Source organism: Anomaloglossus baeobatrachus, chromosome 3 (assembly GCF_048569485.1).
Source record: "Anomaloglossus baeobatrachus isolate aAnoBae1 chromosome 3, aAnoBae1.hap1, whole genome shotgun sequence".
In the NCBI taxonomy this organism is placed as follows: domain Eukaryota; kingdom Metazoa; phylum Chordata; class Amphibia; order Anura; family Aromobatidae; genus Anomaloglossus; species Anomaloglossus baeobatrachus.
The window spans coordinates 549411376-549431019 of NC_134355.1; the positions used below are offsets into that span (position 1 = coordinate 549411376).

The window sequence follows — 19644 nt, forward strand, 5'->3', positions numbered from 1 at the left end:
GTTAGTCCATGGGCTGATCCGGGGGCCGGTCAGTGGGTTGGTCCATAAGGTCATCAATGGGTTGGTCCATGAGGTCATCAGTGGGCTGGTCCTCTAGGTTGGCCAGTGGGTATTTTTCCTTATATGGTGATTCTTCTTACATCTGGACATTCCTTGCATACAAGGGCAGGGTGTGAAGACCAGGAAATGGTGGCCATCTTTAGATCTGTGTCAAGTGTATGATCTGAACAGGCTTATTTCAGGTGAAATGATTTAATTGGACATATTTTCCCACAATCCCCTATGTCTTGAGGTTAATTAAGTATTTGATCCAATAGCCCTTCTCAACATTTGCATAACATCTCTTCATAGGCACTCATCTTTTGGCACCGGAGAGGATGGCGCTGGCGACTCCTATGTAGTGGCCATCCCCTTGGAGGTCTGTGGGCTCCTTCCCTGAGGCGGCCCCTTCTGACCCCGCATGATGTGCATTGTGTACAGCCAGTGATATTTTTTACCTCAGAGCCTGCTCTCAGCCCTGTCACCTGCGGCATTTATCTCATAATATACATTATTGGCTGCACCCGAAATCGGTCATCCATAGGTAGCTTTACTTCTACCTACTACTACATATGAGGCTGTCCTGTGTGTACCCATACCAGCATGTTACATGTGGGTCTGACCTGTGTGGTGGAGGCACTACAATGAGGCCTGTAATGATTTTGTATGATACATTCTATTGTTTGCTTTACAATTGTAATATAAAATATATATATAAAAATGTTATCACATATGGGACTCTTATCAAAATTAGCTTGTGCAAGAAGAACAATTGATTTAATCCATCATATAGAGGGCAAGGGTTTACCAGCAATTCTCCTCTCTCTAGACGCAGAAAAGGCGTTTGATCGTGTAAATTGGTCTTATCTGAAAGCACTTCTAAGAAAATTTGGTTTTGATGATGAGTTCATCAATAGAGTTATGGCCTTATATGTAGATCCAACTGCCAGGATATTTGCAAACAATCAGATGTCTAATATCTTCTCAATCACTAATGGTACACGGCAAGGGTGTCCCCTCTCTCCTCTGCTGTTCGCCTTATCCATTGAACCTCTTGCTGAGCACATAAGAAGTAACCCAGACATTAAGGATATTCACACTAGAAACACCCATCATAAGTTAGGGCTCTTCGCAGATGATGTGATATTATCCCTGTCAGAACCCATTACCTCAACTGCTGAAGTTATCAGGATACTAGGAAACTTCTCAAATATCGTATTACAAGTTAAACAAAAAAAAACCTAAAATGATGCACTTCAACCTCACCAATGATATTATCGAACAGATAGGTACTTCCACTTCTTCTCATGGGAGAATTAATCTATGCCTTATCTTGGAGTGCTCCTCAATAAAAATTTAACAAAAATGGTTGCCAATAACATTAGTCTTCTGATTGAAAATATTCAAAAAGACTTGACACACACCGCAAATAATGATTTGTCGTGGTTAGGTAGAGTGGTATTCTTAAGGATGATGACATTACCAAAAATTTTACATATCCTTAGATCCATACCTTTAATGATCCCGGCAAATCAATTAAACAAACTCCAAAAAGTACTTAGTGACTTTCTTTGGAACTATAGAAGGCCAAAAGTGAACAAAAACATTTTACTCAAACAGAAAAAAATGGGAGTTATAGGGCTCCCCGATATTAAAAACTATCATCTTTCTAACTTAATTAAACAGAGTCAGAGGCTAATAGAGGGAAGCAATTTATTTCCTTGGATGGATTTAGAGATGTCCTCTGTTAATTACCAACCCATAAAATCTTTAACTTTAACTCACCTAATCAACCCTTCTATCCCACCTCCAAACTCCCCTACTTTATACGTTACAATAAGAGCATGGAAAACTTTGGCTAAAACTCTGACTAATCTTAATAAAAATCATCTTCTTAGAAATACTCCCCTAAAAATTTTGGCGATTCTGGATAACTCAGTGTCAGAGTTCCAGGATTTCCAGTTTTCTTCTGAAGGATCTTGCACTTTGTTAACATGGAGTTTTCTGTTCTGTTGCCCTACTTCCTGTTCATCTGTTTAAAAGCTCGCCCCTAAGCTTAGTCTAGTTGCCTGAGTATACTGCTTCCTGTCTACTCCTGCCCTGCTGCTCTTGGTTCCTGATTGCTATTTGGATCCTGTTGAAACACCCGACACCGGCTCTGGACTTCACCTGGTCTCATCAAGCTGTGCCCGGACTCCGTCTGCCGTCTCTGGTCGGCACTTCTGCCCGGTTCCTTCCGTTTCATATCCACCCTAGGACTCACATCACGTACGGACATTTTTGGACTATACCTGTTGCCCTTTCGTGTCCCGGCTGCTGCGCATTTAGGCCTTCTGGGGTGATCGCCAGACAGTCCCTGTATAGGGGTTCGCTCCTGGTGGTCTCCCTGGGGGAGTCCGGTGCGTGGCCCTGGGAATTCCCCTTTGCTCTGAACCTGGCAGGTATTTACTGTGTTTATGTTCTACTGTGTTTATGTTCTGTTCTGTGTACATATTGTTGGTTGCATATTATAAACGTCTTTGCACCAAGTACCCGCCTCTGGTTGTCATTGCCCTAACGCAATCGAAATCCTCAGTTCATACAATAGTATTACATTATACTCAGGCCACTAAGAGGATTTCGCTGGGGCAATGACGGAGACACGAGTAGATCAACTTTTCTCCATGATTAACTCCTTGCAGCAGGAGATGGAGGCGGTGCAAACTAAGCTTAGAGAGGTGGAGGTACAGCTGGGCCACAATCACCAGGTACTTGGTCCGGCTATTCAGGATTTGTAAGTCAGAGTGGAGGCTCAAGAAGCCACCCCCACTACGTCCGTATCAGCTGCCGGTATGCCTAGGTTACCCCCATTTCGTTTCAGTGGTGATCGAAATCAGTTCCGGGGGTTTGTTAATCAGTGTATACTGTTTTTTGATGTACATGCTGATTATTACCGGTCTGACCGGGCAAAGGTATTATGCATAATCATGTTGTTAACATCACGAGCACTGGCTTGGGCTAATCCTATGATTGAGAATCGTGATATCCGTTTAAATAACCTGGATGATTTTTTAACAGCCATGGCACAAATGTTTGATGATCCTAATCACCGTGCTACCGCTGAATCAGCTCTGCTTTCCTTACGTCAGGGAAAGCGGTCTGTCATTGAATATGCCACCGAGTTCAAGAGGTTAGTGGTAGACACCGACTGGGGAAACAATGCGCTATTGTCAGTTTTCAGAAAGGGTCTGTCCGGTACCATCAAGGACGAGTTAGCTCGTGCCGAATCTCCACGGGATTTTGAACAGTTTCTCCATCACTGTGTGCGTATCGATACCCGCTTGACGGAACATAGACAGGAAAAATGGGCAGCTGTAAACCGGGTAACCGACTTTGCTTTCCCTTCTAGGGAACCCGCTCATAAGACGCCACGGGAGGCCGAGGATGTTCCTATGCAAGTGGACTCTCTGCAAAGGCGAGAGACCAACGAACGTCGTGAACATCGGCTCCGTGAGCGTTTGTGTGTCTATTGTGGTCAATCGGACCATTTTCTGATTGATTGCCCAAAACGTCCCAATTGCCCGAATAAGGTACTAGCAGCAGTGGCAGAGTGTGACAACACTAACGCAGAGTCCGACGTCTCTGAAACCAGTATACACCTGGATGCGGTAGTTCCCTCGACAGTGATGTCAACTTCACCTAAGCACCCGGAAGGGAAATACACCCATTGCTCGCTTCCCATTCAGATTCGGTGGGAGGGACAGTTAATTCCTACATCTGCTATGATAGACTCTGGGGCAGGGGGAAATTTCATGGACTCTTCTTTTGCCAGGAAACACGGTATCCAGACTCAACAAAGATCCTCACCGGTTACCATGGAGACGGTAGACGGTTCTCCATTAGTTTCCGGACCAGTTGATAGGGAGACAGTACCCCTTGAATGTGTGATGAAACCAGGTCAGCATGAGATCCTTGTTTTCATGTTGATTTCTTCTCCCCATTTTCTGATAATTTTAGGAATTCCTTGGCTGCGGTCTACAAATCCAGTCATCAATTGGGAGACTAAAGAAATATCCTTCCCACCCCAGAGTGGTCCAACCATTAGTCCAACTGTACCAGTTCCGGTAACACAGAACGCGGAGGGCACTGTACAGGTACCTGTTCTACCCCCGGTTTATAATGAATTCACAGATATATGCGACAAAAAAAAAGCAGATCGGCTTCCCCCGCATAGACAGTATGATTGTCCCATAGAATTACTCCCAGGCGCAGAGATCCCGTTTGGTCATGTCTACCCGTTGGCGGCACCAGAGTTACAAGCACTAAAAGATTATATCGATGGGGGCGTGGCCTGGACCTCATGTAGAGAGGAAGCAGCGTGGGTGAGCTCCTGCCTGGATCCTGAATTATCCTGCACACCGGCCTTGCTGACAGGCACTACCGACCCTGGAGGGCTGCAACACAACTTATAACACCCAGGGAAGTGAGCACTGCCAGGATATGCCGACCCGCAGCAGCAATAAAAGGGACAGAGACGCGCAGGAGCGTGCCTCTGAAGAATCCAATATGGCGCCGCCGGCATCCACACCATCCCGAGCTGGAGCAGTGGGAGTAGCAAGCAGGTTGGAGCGGTTTGCCAGAGTGGCCCCTGGCACAGAGCCTACCTGCAACGAGGCACCCGATGGCAGCGCTGAACGGGCCCTGGAGCAGGGAGAAAACATACCCGACAGTGAGACTGTGAGTACCCTGGGCCTTGCATGTTCAGCAGCACAAGGTATGCAGACACACAGGCCTGTGCTGGCAGAGGGAGGAGGGAGAGATGTGGAGCAAACAACACCTGTTTTCACTGAGGCCATACTGAGAGACATTCTGGCAGCAATTAACTCTTGCAATACCACATTGGCCACTCTAAGCAGCCAGATGGGAACTGTCACCTCAGATATGGCCTGTATTAAACGTGAGCTGCAAGGGGTGACTGTCAGAATGGGGGAGTTGGAGGAAAGAGTGAGTACAACAGAGGATAAATTACCACCAATGTCACGAGAGCTGGGAAAGGCCACGCAAAATATCTCCACACTGCTAAACAAGGTGGATGATTTGGAAAATCGCTCCCGCAGAAGTAATTTGCGACTGGTGGGGGTCCCAGAGAGGATGGAGGGCAATGACCCACTGAATTTCTTTGAAAAATGGCTTAAAGACACCATGGGAAAAGACATACTATCCTCTTTCTTCACCATTGAAAGGGCGCACAGGGTCCCTGCGCGTGCCCCACAGCCGGGAGCACCCCCACGTCCTATTCTGATTAAACTACTGCACTATAAAGATAGGGACACTATCCTGCGCAGAGCCAGAGATATCAAAGAACTTGCAATTGATGGGAGGAAGATATCAATATTTCCTGATTTCTCCATGGAAGTGCAACGTAAAAGAGCGCAATTTATTGAGATCAAAAAACGACTGCGCAACCTGCAAGTGCCATACTCCATGATGTACCCTGCTAAGCTGCGGATTGCTGCGAACGGAGAGACTCATTTTTTTGATACGGCTGGGGCGGCATTGTCTTGGCTGGATATCAATGAGAGATCCCTGAGGAGGAAGAATACCTGAGGTTTCCCTTTCTGCCGCCAGGCGTTGTTTTTGTTTGGGACGCTATGCTGGTGAGCTCATTACAGTTAAATTCATCTAGGATCCAGGTTGGGAGACGGCCGGTTCATTGTGGACACCCGCTGCACTAGCGAGTTGTGGACCCCCTCCCTGCATGGACTTGGGGCGTGTTTTTAGCCCTGATTCTCTCTATTTGGGAGAAATGTGTAAGATACACTTGATTTTGAGGGCAGGGGCACTGCGCACTGGTGTGCGGAGCCCTATCTCTCTCCTTGTTTTTCTTGTTTATTGTTGTATGATGCAATCTGTTTGGGAAGTGTGGTGTGCCTCAGTCGTGTCGCTCAACCTAATGTTTTTGAGAATCGGTGGAGAACGCCTCTCTCCTCCAGGTATGAAGTATCCGTCCGGATCATATCTTAGTCTACGCTTATGGCGACATCTTTAAATATTGTAGCGTGGAATGTTAGAGGGCTCGGAGATGCGAACAAAAGATGTGCTATATTTACTCACCTACAGAAACTTTTAACGGCTATTTTATGTCTCTCCGAGACCCACATGGTCAGGGATAATGTTCATTGGCTGAGGAAAGGATGGATCGCGCATGAATATCATTCCACATACTCGACCCATGCACGGGGTGTGAGTGTGTTGGTGCACAAATCCATCCCGTTCTCATGTACCAAATCAGTGATTGACCCGGGGGGCAGATTTGTATGTTTGCTTTGCACGCTGTATGGTATACAATTTATTCTGGTTGCGATATATATCCCTCCACCATATTCAGTCGAACCGGTAAAAAGGATATTGTCTATTTTAGATTCCCTTCCATCTGTGCCGACGCTTTTGATAGGGGATTTTAATAATTACTTACATCCCTATCTAGATAAGTTACACTCGGGAAACATATCGGAGAACGCCGCCCCGACTTCATTTGCTAGAATGCTAACGGAGCTGGGTTTTGTAGATCTTTGGCGTGCCCAACACCCCACAACCAAACAATTCTCCTGTTACTCTAGCTCCCACCACACCATGTCACGGATAGACCTGGCTATTGGAAACGCACTTATGGCCTTATATACACAAAAGGTGGCCTACCTACCTAGAAGCGTATGTGATCACTCACCATTACATGTTACGCTTGCATGGGGAAACCCCGTCACTCTGCCCAGGCCTATCTGGAAACTTAATCCCTTCTGGATCCAGCTTATTGGGGGATCTTTACATGATAACATTCTAGAATACTTCCATATTAATGAGTGCTCTGCACCGCCACACATAGTTTGGGACTCTATGAAAGCTGTGGTAAGGGGCATATATATTAGAGAAATATGCATACGCAAAAATCAAACCAAATGTTACACCCAGAGTCTGATTCAGGAGGTATCTGATGCGGAGGCTGCGGTGGTGCTCAACCCAACAGTAGAAACTAAAAACACTCTAGAGAAGGCACAGATGTCACTCAAAGAAAATCTCATGTCGGTGGCAGAAAATAAACGCTATTTCCTTAAACAAAATTATTTTATGGCGGGGGAGGGCGTGGGGCACCTACTGGCCACAGTCATTAGAGCACAGGAAGGATCTTCTTATATAAATAGGTTAAAGACGGAATCAGGTGACTTTGTAACAGAAAGCGAGGATATAATAAGAGAAATAAAGAGGTATTATATGCGGCTATACACATCAGACTGTGACCTCACGGAGACTGAGATTGAGCAGTATTTGGATGCTCTCTCTCTTCCTTCACTGAGTGATGTAAACAGGGAATTGCTGGACCGGGACATCTCATTGGAAGAACTGGAGGAAGCGCTTGGTCAGACATAAAATGAAAAAGCTCCGGGAACGGATGGCCTGCCTGGAGAGTTTTATAAAGCGTATGCACCCTTACTGCTACCCAAACTACTTAAGGTATTTGAAGAGGCTGAAAGGCAGAGGGTCCTCCCGCCCTCTATGAGGGAAGCCTTAATAGTCTTAATATTAAAACCTGGAAAAGATCCAGAGATCCCGGATTCGTATCGCCCAATCTCTCTCCTACAAACAGACATTAAATTGCTGGCCAAGGTGCTCGCCAATAGGATGTCCCGAGTCATCTCATCTATAGTGCAGAGTGATCAGACAGGCTTCATTCCATGCAGAGCCACATCTATGAATCTCAGGTAATTATATTTGGGAATTCAACATAGTTCTGAGGTACCGGGGGAAAGGGCAATTTTGTCATTAGACGCCGCTAAGGCGTTCGATAGCCTTGAATGGGAATATATGTGGTCTGTACTTCGGAAAATAGGCTTTGGACATAGATTCATAAATTGGGTAAAACTGCTATATGACTCACCGGTGGCAAAGGTTAGGGTTAATGGCAGGGTCTCCGAGTCTTTTCCTCTTGGAAGAGGTACTAGACAGGGGTGCCCGCTTTCACCCTTGCTATTCGCGACTGCAGTGGAGCCGTTGGCAGTGGCAATACGGAAATCCAGGGAGGTAGAGGGATTTCGGTGTGGAGCCGTGGAACAAAAGATATCATTATACGCAGACGATCTACTCTTATATTTAGACAGGGTACGTTCCTCGATTTTGCCGGCAATGAATATCATTCGGGAATTTGGACAGAGGTCTGGTCTACTAATCAACTGGTCCAAGTCGGCTTTAATTCCGGGGGACTTTTCGGACTTACAGATTCCAGTTCCTGTGGTCCGGGAGTTTAAATATCTGGGAGTAATTGTCAGCCCAATCCCGAAGGATTTCCAGGCCCTAAATCTGGAACCCCTGTTACAGCGATTCAGAGCAAAAGTGCATACCTGGTGCCGTTTGCCGCTATCAAATGTCGGCAGATCCAATTTAATTAAAATGGTAATGATGCCCCAATTACTATACCTTATACATAATTCTCCAGTGTGGATATGTAGGGATTTTTTTGTAAAAATTAATACAATATTCCGGGAACTTATTTGGAAGAAAAAGCAAGCTAGGATTCGACTGGAAGTGCTACAGCGGGGAAAGGAGGAGGGAGGACTGGCGGTACCAAACCCATATATATACTATATAGCCTCCCAGATGCAACATCTGAGGGGTTGGGGCAAAGAAGGAGGGTATGATACCAGTGGTGATATAGTGAGAGAGGGATCAGTATGGAAGTACCCAGGTTGCCGGTTGGATGTGGGACAAAGACAGATAAATGGGGCACGATATCCCACACTGGCTATGATATTCCGGGTGTGGGACAGGGGTAAGTCTCTTTTGGGGATAAGCGGACCTACAGAGCTCTGGCCACTGTGGCAGAACCCCGACTTGCCAGAAATTAAAAAATTAGTAGGGTTCAGAGGATGGGAGGATAAAGGGATCCATTTAGTGTCACAAGTACTACAAAATAATACTCTTAAAAGCTTTGAACAACTGAGAACGGAGTTTCACCTTCCGCATGTCTTCTTTTATCAGTATTTGCAGCTGAGACACGCACTGGAAAGACAGGGGAGGACAAACCCGGTCACAGTGACACATAATCAAACATTACATAGGCTGCTTACATCTGAGTCCTCTAAGGGTCTTATTTCGGAACTATATAAAAAATTACTACCTGCCCATCTGGAAACACATCCATTGCTTGTTAAAAGCAAATGGGAACGAGACGTCGGTCCCCTGACAGAAGGCCAGTGGTCTGATATATTGGAACAAGTTCCTAAACTGGCGGTATCGGAGTGCCAAAAGCTGTCTCAAATATATCTCATCCACAGGGTATATAAAACTCCCAGTCTACTATTTAAGATGGGACTCAGACCAAACACACAGTGTGTTAGGTGTGGACAGGATAATGCCCATTTGATGCATGTTATGTGGGAGTGTGGACACATTGGTGATTTCTGGAACCAAACCCTGGGACTTATAGGTCAAATATATCATATCACAATACCACCGTCGCCCCGCCTGTGCCTGTTGAGTCTATGGGAAGGAGAAGTGGATCCGGATTCTCCAACAGCCCTGGGAATAGCACGTATCTTGTACCAAGCAAGAAAGCTACTTGCATATCACTGGTTAGACCCTCTACCACCAACATTACCAGAGCTCAAAAACAAATTAAATAACGTCATAAGATTGGAAAGGGGAGTTTATTTAAAAAGAAAAACATTGAAAAAGTTTTACAACATTTGGCGGCCATGGATGGAGTTGCCGGGCCTACCCTCTAGTGCACTGGTTCGGGATGCAATGCTGGACCGGTTACTGTTGTGCCTGCAGTGATGGCATGTGTGAGGAAGGGAATTAAAACTAGTTTTTTCTGTGGCGAAATGGACTTTGAATGAAGAGGTGAGAGAGGACTGGAATGGTTTCATGGATGACTGCACGGAGAGGGAGGAGCAGGAGAGTATAGCAATATGATGTGGAGCGACACGGCTGATGGAGGAGGTGTTCCTGTTAGTCTGAGGCATTATTGCATAATTTAAGTTTTGTTTATTTGTAGAGCCACGAGGTTTGTAGGCTCAAGTTATATAATATAATTATGATTTGAGAACTCTATTATTATATTTACATATATGCAGAGAAAGAACCTGATTTATAAATCATATGTGTTTATCTGTTTATTGTTATCAGTTATATGAAAAGTGAAATACTCTCTGTATTGATCCCTAATGATTTAATAAAAAAAGATCTGATTTTAAAAAAAAAGATTATATCGATGAAAACCTAGCCAAGGGATTTATTCGACCTTCTACCTCACCAGCGGGGGCACCCATCTTTTTCGTGAAGAAGAAAGAGGGGACTCTGAGACCTTGTATCGACTACCGGGAACTAAATAAGATAACCATCCTTAACCGGTATCCGTTGCCATTGATTCCCGAACTATTGGAGAGAGTACAACAGGCCAAAATATTTACTAAATTGGATCTCCGTGGGGCATATAATCTACTTCGCATACGTCCCGGGGATGAGTGGAAAACAGCGTTCAGATGACGGTATGGACATTATGAGTATCTAGTGATGCCCTTCGGACTCTGTAACGCTCCTGCGGCTTTCCAACACCTAGTCAACGATATTTTTAGGGATATAATGGATCAGTTCATGGTGATTTACCTGAATGATATCTTGATCTTTTCTGATTCCCTACAGGAACACCAGGAGCACGTCAAGACCGTACTTACCCATCTGAGGGATAACCACCTGTATATTAAACTGGAGAAATGCGAATTCCATTGCTCAAAGATACAATTTTTAGGATATGTCATCTCTCCTCAGGGACTCAACATGGAGTCTGGCAAGATACGGGCAATTCTAGACTGGCCGGAACCAGGAAACATCAAGGAGGTACAACGCTTTGTCGGTTTTGCTAATTTTTACAGACGCTTTATCCGCAACTTTTCAGAGATCGTCCGTCCTATCACCCTGTTAACCAAGAAGGGGCAGATGTTCGTGTGGTCCGCCCAGGCCCAGGAAGCTTTCAATCGTCTCAAGGTTTGTTTTACCTCAGCGCCAATACTAATACACCCGAATCACGCACTCCCTTTTATTGTGGAAGTCGATGCTTCCGATTATGCATTAGGGGCTATCCTTTCACAGAGGACTGGGGACAAGAGTCTCTTGCACCCGTGTGTCTTCTTTTCTCGCCGTTTGTCCCCTGCAGAAAAGAACTATGACATTGCGGACAAGGAATTGTTGGCGATTATTTCTGCTTTTAAGGAATGGAGACACCACTTACAGGGAGCAGAGCAACAAGTAGTAGTTCTCACAGACCATCGTAACCTGGAATTCCTGAAATCTGCCAGGTGCCTGTCTCCACGGCAAGCCCGTTGGAGCCTGTTCCTTTACCAGTTCAATTTTATCGTCACATACCGTCCAGGGTCACGTAATGGGAAAGCCGATGCCTTATCCCGAATCCACGCCATGGACTCCGTGCCTGGAACCCCATCTCAAACCGTTTTATCAGATGCCAATTTTGTTGGAGTAATCCGGGACCAGGACTTGTGGAAGGACATCAAGCTGCCCTATGATGGTGACGTATTTCTTGCTGCCCCCCCGAATGATGTGACTCTTGTCCTTCGGAATGGTGTGTGGTTGAGAGAGCGACGTATTTATGTCCCGGAGGCTGTAAGACTTCGGGTTCTCAAGTTGGTCCATGACTCCGTGTTGGCAGGTCATAGGGGGGTACAGAAGACGCAGGAAATTCTGAGTTGTTTTTTCTGGTAGCCTACCTGTTTAAAGGATGTGAAAGACTATGTCCACTCATGTGTGGTTTGTGCCCGGTGCGGTGCAAGGTCCCTCGTGTGGCTCCTACGGGACTCCTTCAACCGTTACCCGTGCCATCTCGCCCTTGGGGATCCATCTCAATGGATTTTATTGTGGAGTTGCCCGTCTCGGGCGGTTACAATACCATTTTGGTGGTAGTGGATCGGTTGACAAAGGCTGCTCACTTTATTCCATGTACCGGTCTTCCCTCAGCTGCAGAGACAGTGGATTTGGTTATCCAGAATATATTTCGGTTGCATGGGGTACCGGATGAGATCATCTCTGACCGGGGTGTGCAGTTCACTTCTAAGTTCTGGAAAGGGTTTTGTTCGGCACTCCATATTGATGTCTGTTTGTCTTCTGCATACCATCCCCAGACAAATGGGCAAACAGAACGGACTAATCAAACCCTGGAGCAGTACCTGCGATGTTATGTCAGCCATCTGCAGGACGATTGGTTGAAGCTGCTTCCTTTGGCGGAGTTCTCGTATAACAACACTCAGAGCAGCTCCACTAAGGTAACGCCCTTTTTCGCTAACTTGGGTTATCATCCGAGTATTTTGCCTAGGTCACCGGTAGCAGTTTCGGTGCCCGCAGTGGAGGACAGATTGACAGAGCTACAGCAAAATCTGGAGGTTTTGAAGAACTCTTTGGCTCCGGCTCAGGAGCGTTACAAGAAGTCGGCAGACACTCACCGGAAATAGGCACCCATGTATACGGTAGGGGACTCGGTGTGGTTATCCACCAAGAATCTAAAACTGGGTGTTCCTTCGCAAAAGCTGGGGCAGAAATTCATTGGTCCATTCAAGATCACCGGGATAGTGAGCTCTGTGGCCTGTCGGCTGAAGCTACCACGGAATTTGAAGGTACACCCGGTCTTTCACGTTTCCCTGCTGAAACTGGTTTCCCCTAATTCGTTTCAGGGTCGTATGGTGCCTCCTCCTCCATCGGTGATGGTTGATGGCCAGGAGCAGTATGTGGTTGAGGACATTATTGACTCCCGGCTCCATCGGCATCGGCTTCAGTATCTGGTTCGTTGGCAGGGGTACTCCCCCCGAGGATGATTCCTGGGAACCTGTGGGTAACATCCGAGCGCCCCAGAAGGTTGCTCAGTTTCATCGGAGGTACCTGGACAAGCCTGGCCCTGGTTCGTCCTGAGGCCGTTTCTGGGGGGGGGAGTACTGTCAGAGTTCCAGGATTTCCAGTTTTCTTCTGAAGGATCTTGCCCTTTGTTAACATGGAGTTTTCTGTTCTGTTGCCCTACTTCCTGTTCATCTGTTTAAAAGCCCGCCCCTAAGCTTAGTCTAGTTGCCTGAGTATACTGCTTCCTGTCTACTCCTGCCCTGCTGCTCTTGGTTCCTGATTGCTATTTGGATCCTGTTGAAACACCCGACACCGGCTCTGGACGTCACCTGGTCTCATCAAGCTGTGCCCGGACTCCGTCTGCCGTCTCTGGTCGGCACTTCTGCCCGGTTCCTTCCATTTCATATCCACCCTAGGACTCACATCACGTACGGACATTTTTAGACTATACCTGTTGCCCTTTCGTGTCCCGGCTGCTGCGCATTTAGGCCTTCTGGGGTGATCGCCAGACAGTCCCTGTATAGGGGTTCGCTCCTGGTGGTCTCCCTGGGGGAGTCCGGTGCGTGGCCCCGGGTATTGCCCTTTGCTCTGAACCTGGCAGGTATTTACTGTGTTTATGTTCTACTGTGTTTATGTTCTGTTCTGTGTACATATTGTTGGTTGCATATTATAAACGTCTTTGCACCAAGTACCCGTCTCTGGTTGTCATTGCCCTAACGCAATCGAAATCCTCAGTTCATACAATAGTATTACACTTAGAAATTCCCTGAAGATGGCAAGAGTCAAATCTAAAAACGGTTGGAGACATCTTTAATGGAAAAGACTTTATAAACTTCCTGGATATAAAGATCAAACACAAACTCCCAGACTCTGACTTTAAGGCCCTCATCAAATTTAGGGAAATTTTAAAGACAACATTATTATTTACAAACCCCCTTTCTGAAATAACCTGCATGTTATTCTGTAACCCAACCAAAATGTCCCTATGGTGTTGTAATAATATCTTTAACTACTTCAATAACGATCTAACATTCCACAAAAGCAAATAGATGCTAGATTGGGAAAAAGATTTGGGTAAGAGCTTTACGGATGAGGAATGGCAGAAAGCCATTTCACTAACCTATTCTTCAAATGCATGTGCCTCTCTCCATCAATCTCACTTCAAAATTCTCTCGCGTTGGTATCTCACTCCATGCAGACTTGCTAAATTTAATAGAGAGATGTCCCCTTTATGTTGGAGGGATTGCAACGAGAGAGGTACTCTACTCCACATTTTCTGGAGTTGTCCCAGATTTACGAGAGAGGTACTCTACTCCACATTTTCTGGAGTTGTCCCAGATTTACGAGAGAGGTACTCTACTCCACATTTTCTGGAGTTGTCCCAGATTTACGAGAGAGGTACTCTACTCCACATTTTCTGGAGTTGTCCCAGATTGAAGAGTCTCTGGGAAAATATTTCTAGTCTGATTAATCAGATTACTAACGCCACAATTCAGGTAACTCCCCAAATGGCCCTGCTTTCACTTAATTTGGAAAAATTTGACCCTATACATAAACCTATCCTAACTCATTAATTTCTAGTTACTAGAAATCTTATAGCTTCTAATTGGAAGAAACCTACGGTGCCCACTATCTCTGAGGTCGTAGAGACTACTTCTCTTCACAACAACTTCGAGAAGTACTTTGCTACCATTAACAATGCCTTTGCCTCCTATTACCGAAGATGGGATCACTGGAATAGTTTTATACAAGGTATTACATAAATATTTCTAACTACTTAAAAACCTTTTTTATAACATGAATCGTTTTATTCAAACATTCAGTCATGCTTTCTTGACAATATGCTTATATTCCTAGAAGGGAAGCCTGTTAACATGGTTGAGATTTGTATATGTTCATTGTTCTTCCTTTTACCCACTCCCTCTTCACCTTGTTTTTCCTTGCCTCCACCCTCCTCCCCTCTTTCATCCCCAATAAAGTAATTACTTTACCTCTCCCTCCCCTCTCCTTTCTCTTTTCCTATACCTACCCCCCCAGCTAAAAAAAGTTTTATTCATACAATAGATCCCCACATGTATTCAAATAATGGTATGCTACGCATAATAATATCTTGATTGTGTGGATTTGATATGTTATTCCGTTAACCTTATCTTAATAAATATATGAAAGCAAAATTACCTTGTGCCCAAAATGACCAATCACAGTGCAACTTTCATTTTTCCTCACAACTTAAGAAATAATAGCTGAGCCCTGATTGGTTGCTGTGGACAACAAGGTCAGTTTCTAACAGTCATACCACAGAATGCTCCATGTGGCAGCAATGACTGACCCGCTCCCAATCTAGAGCCATTTCTGGTTTATTTGACCATATAAAATTAAGTAAACCTGTCAGTCAGGAATTGTATGAAGTCTATTCTAAGAATTATTATAATTGTAATTAATTATTAATGTAAGAATTAATTATTGTTGATATAACATTAAAATTTGTATCTTTATGTTTTAAGCCTGAAGTGTGGGAAAAGGTTGAAAAATTCAAGGGGACTGAATACTTTCGCAAGGCACTGCATATACCCATACACATATCCATAACACAGATAATCAACTACAAAACATTAATATATGTCACGATTTGCATGTTTATAACATGTTCGAAGATTATGATGCCAAAATGTTAGGTGTTTCCATTATTTTGTCCAACCCCTATATATATATATATATATATATATATATATATAAAAAGGATATTTACTGTTCTTTTTCCTACATAATGTATTCTAGATCAAGGGTCACCAACCTTTATTACTCCGAGAGCCACATTCAGTTCAGAGATGCATACGAGCCCAGATCTCTGCAGAGAAAATATCAATTCCCCAGACATCATAAGTGAAGCTGCCTGCGTCGGTGAACAGGTATTGCATCATATTGCTGCCGCCTAGAGGACGGACAGTGGTGGAACCGAGAGCTTTTGACTTTGCTGCTGTAACTGGCCTCATGTGGATGCTGATATGGCTGACACTGGTTCTCCAATGATCACAGCCATGAGTTGGGGACCCCTTTATACAACAATGCTTTCAAACTGTAAAGCGCCACCTGGTTTTTAATTGAAGTCTGTTTTAGAGATATTTATAGCTGCACAGTACTTTCTGTGGCAGCTGCCATCGCTGAAATCCAACAGAACATTATAACCAGCACAAAAGTAGCCTTTATTTTGCTAAATGAGAGACAAATGTTAATATAAATTGAGGTATCTTTGCAAATCTTAGCATTGACGTAACCACTGGTCAGTCCCAGGCATCACAATTTTCTGGTGAATAAAAGAAGCTTGAGAAGCTCAGTTCTGAATATCTCATCAACTCGTAAGAAAGTCCCTTACTCAGGATCACCATTCATAGGTCCATGCATATAACACTGACCTGTCAGATCAACATTAATACTTTGTTCACTGCAATATTATTTTACTGCTTGGGGTTTAATGAGGACAGTCATGGTGTCATTGTCAATATGCTCCCATTCTGTATTATTTTTATATTTTTTTTCTTTAACTTCTTCCATGGTATATCTATAGGAATAAATAAAGAAATGTCGTCTTTGATGTTTATTTCAACAGAACATCTGCAAGGAGTTTGTATGTTCTCCCCATGTTTGTGTGGGTTTCCTCTGGGTTCTCTGGTTTCCTTCCACACTCCAAGACATACTGATGGGGAATTTACATTTTGAGCCCCAATGGGAACAGTGTTGCTGATGTATTTAAAGTTGTGATGCTACCACCAGGGGAGTCGGCATGATGTAGTACTTTTAAGTGTAGTTAACGTTAGGCCCACTAGAGGTCACTAGCATCCGTGGAAGGATGCAATAGAATGGTCAATGAAGCCGAAGGTCAGTGGTGGAAGGTCACGTAGGTTCAGAGGGGTAAGAGGAGCCGGGGTCAAGTGAGAGCCAAGGGTCGGAAAGCCAGGAGGTATCGTCAGGAGTGGGAGGGGAGCAGAGCAGTAGTTAGATAGCAATCCAGGGTCGGAAACCAAGAGGACAAATAAGTATAGAGGAGGGAGAGGAGACAGGATAACAAGGCAGAGAGCAGGTTAGGGAGACAGGGAGGTAAGACAAGACGGGAAGGACGGAGGTCAGGGAAAGGAGTACTAGGTAGCAGGCAGGATCAGAACAGACTCATAGGAATCAGAAGCGCACACTGCAGGGCAGGAACTATCACTGGCGGTGTACCGAGGAAAATAATTCCAAGATAAAAAAGAGGCATGACAGAATAGGCTCCTCCCATCTGACCTAACCTCTGAGAATGCAGACAGCAGGAAAACAAACACATACAATGGCTCTGCACAAGCAGAGTCATACATGAATCATGACAAAAGGGCTGTGGAATTAATGGCGCTATACAAGTGAATAATATTATTATTATTTTCTTTTTTCTAATCAACAAAACTCCATTCTGTCCTCACAATGTGATAGATATCACTCAGACTTTGACATTCAGTATGACCTTTCCTTTTTTTTAATTATGTAGTTGAATAGATCTTTATACCTTAATGCTTTTAGTTTCTTGTGATTTCACTAAAACCAACATTTCTTTCTTTCTAATACAATTTGTGTGTAAAACGCATTTTGAAACTTTGCTTTTCTGTATCTGTTTAGGAAATTCAGCAGGAGACGGATTTCCCAGAGAGAGAGCTTGTGAGGACACTTCAGTCTCTGGCCTGTGGAAAACCAACCCAACGAGTCCTCACAAAAGAACCCAAATCTAAGGAAATAGAGAGTGGGCACATGTTCACTGTAAATGATCAGTTCACTTCCAAACTTCATAGAGTTAAAATCCAAACAGTGGGTACAACATTATAGTATCCAAATTATTATTATTATTATTATTATAGTATAAAAATCCCATGTATATTAAATGTATGTCTTTACTTGTATAATTTTAATTAACTAAAACTATACTTTGTGTTTTCAGTGGCGGCCAAACAAGGTGAATCTGACCCTGAAAGAAAAGAAACTTGACAGAAAGTTGACGACGATAGAAAACATGAGATAGAAGCTGCAATAGTTTGGATTATGAAATCTAGAAAGAAAATGCAGCACAACGTATTAGAAGCAGAGGAATTACCATTTTTGTACACTTTATACAAAATGTTTACCGACATAAATATTTAATGAGTCCTGAACTATTAGGTTTAAATTTAGTTTGATGGTGTCCCAAGTGAAGTGATTTCAGTAGCGTTGGAAATGACGCTCAATGATGTGTACAGTATTGGCTTGTGTGTCCTGATTAATGGTAATCATCCCATGTAATGGAAACCCCAGAGCACTCAATTACTTAAATACACTCCCAAGTGAAAGAAAATGGACCCTCAAGTAAGGCTCATAAGGACATACAACCACAAATGGGATAATATGCTGGAGGTCCTAAATAAACATTGGCCCATTCCAGTTATAGACCTGATTATTGCCTCATGACTGCAAGGTGTGCCAACAATCTGAGTGACATCCTAGTCAAAAGCCGCTATGTGCCATACATACAAAACCCTTTCAGTACAAGGGGTCAAGTACGTGGCTGTTTCCCTTGTGGCCACTGCCTTACCTGCGCTGATGTCCTCCACAGTACAATTTTTCATTCCACCGACGGTAAAACCATATATAACATTAGACACCACATGTGCAGCCAGGTTGCCCCATACTCTTTGATTTTATCTTGAATATTATTGTAACTTGTTCCCCACCTATTATGTGTTTGTTTATTTAATTAATTAAATACTGTACTATTTATCTGTAGAAAAGACTCCTTTTCTCCTCTTGTGTTTATTCAAGCAATTATTCAAGACAACAACTTTTCAACGACATCTGAACTTCTGATAAAGGATGCTTATAACATGTAGAGAATGGCCTATTGCTAAAAAGTGAACCCCCTGAAGAACCTGCTATGCATCTAGTGTCTACCTAGTGTATTTTCCGCTGAATTTTTGTGCGTGAATTCTCCTGCATTTAAAGTAAATTGGTCAAGAGAATCATACCTGCTAAGCCGTCTATATGGGCATGTAGGTCATAGGAAGCTGAATAAAATGCTTGAAAATCCTTCAAATCCAAAAATATGGCGCTGATCTCCAGATATATTATAACAGAAGAAGTTTTATTTGGCTATTATAAAATACTACAACGCGTTTCAACTAAAAATCTTAAAAAAGATAGCCTTCTTCAGGTAAAATAACATGACAGATGCTCCCTCAGAGCTCGACTTTAAAAAATACATTATTAAAATCTAATTAGTAACAGGAGAAACACTTGAGTAACCCCACCGTTTTCCTCACCTTATTTCATATAACTCCTATGGCCCATGCCCGGTGGTTCTCTATTGCTGATAGGTTTTTTGTTTTTTTGCTTTTTTTTTTCTTTTTTGTTGTGTTTTTTGTTTTGTATTTTACCTGTTATACACTTCTTGGTCGCTATCTAACACATAAAAGTATAAAAAATATAGATATAAAAATACATGAAAAAAATACTAGATATGTAGTTTCCCCATTTTCACATCTATAAAAATACAATCAGCAGAAAACATTTGTCTTGCAATCCCTTTTGTCCGTATATGAGCATCATACTTTCACCAACATATTTAAACTATTTGGATGCAAACAATTAAAGGGAACCAAACATCAGGATTTTCGTATATAAGGTAAAGCCAGTGCTATACTGGCACTATCAGGCAGATTATTAATGGAGAATCTAGGGAAGCCC

The 19644-nt window shown here is 43.7% G+C and overlaps 1 protein-coding gene across 1 annotated transcript in view; it reads left to right on the plus strand.

The window, feature by feature from the left end:
• The window catches only part of CUL3 (cullin 3), a 343821-nt gene extending 325856 nt beyond the window's left edge, over positions 1–17965 (plus strand). The window contains exons 14-15 of the mRNA XM_075340816.1: positions 17554–17739; positions 17870–17965. Of these exons, the coding sequence (XP_075196931.1) occupies positions 17554–17739; positions 17870–17950 (267 nt within the window). The 3' untranslated portion in view covers positions 17951–17965. The remainder of the gene's footprint in view (positions 1–17553; positions 17740–17869) is intronic.
• The last annotated feature ends 1679 nt before the right edge of the window (positions 17966–19644 follow it).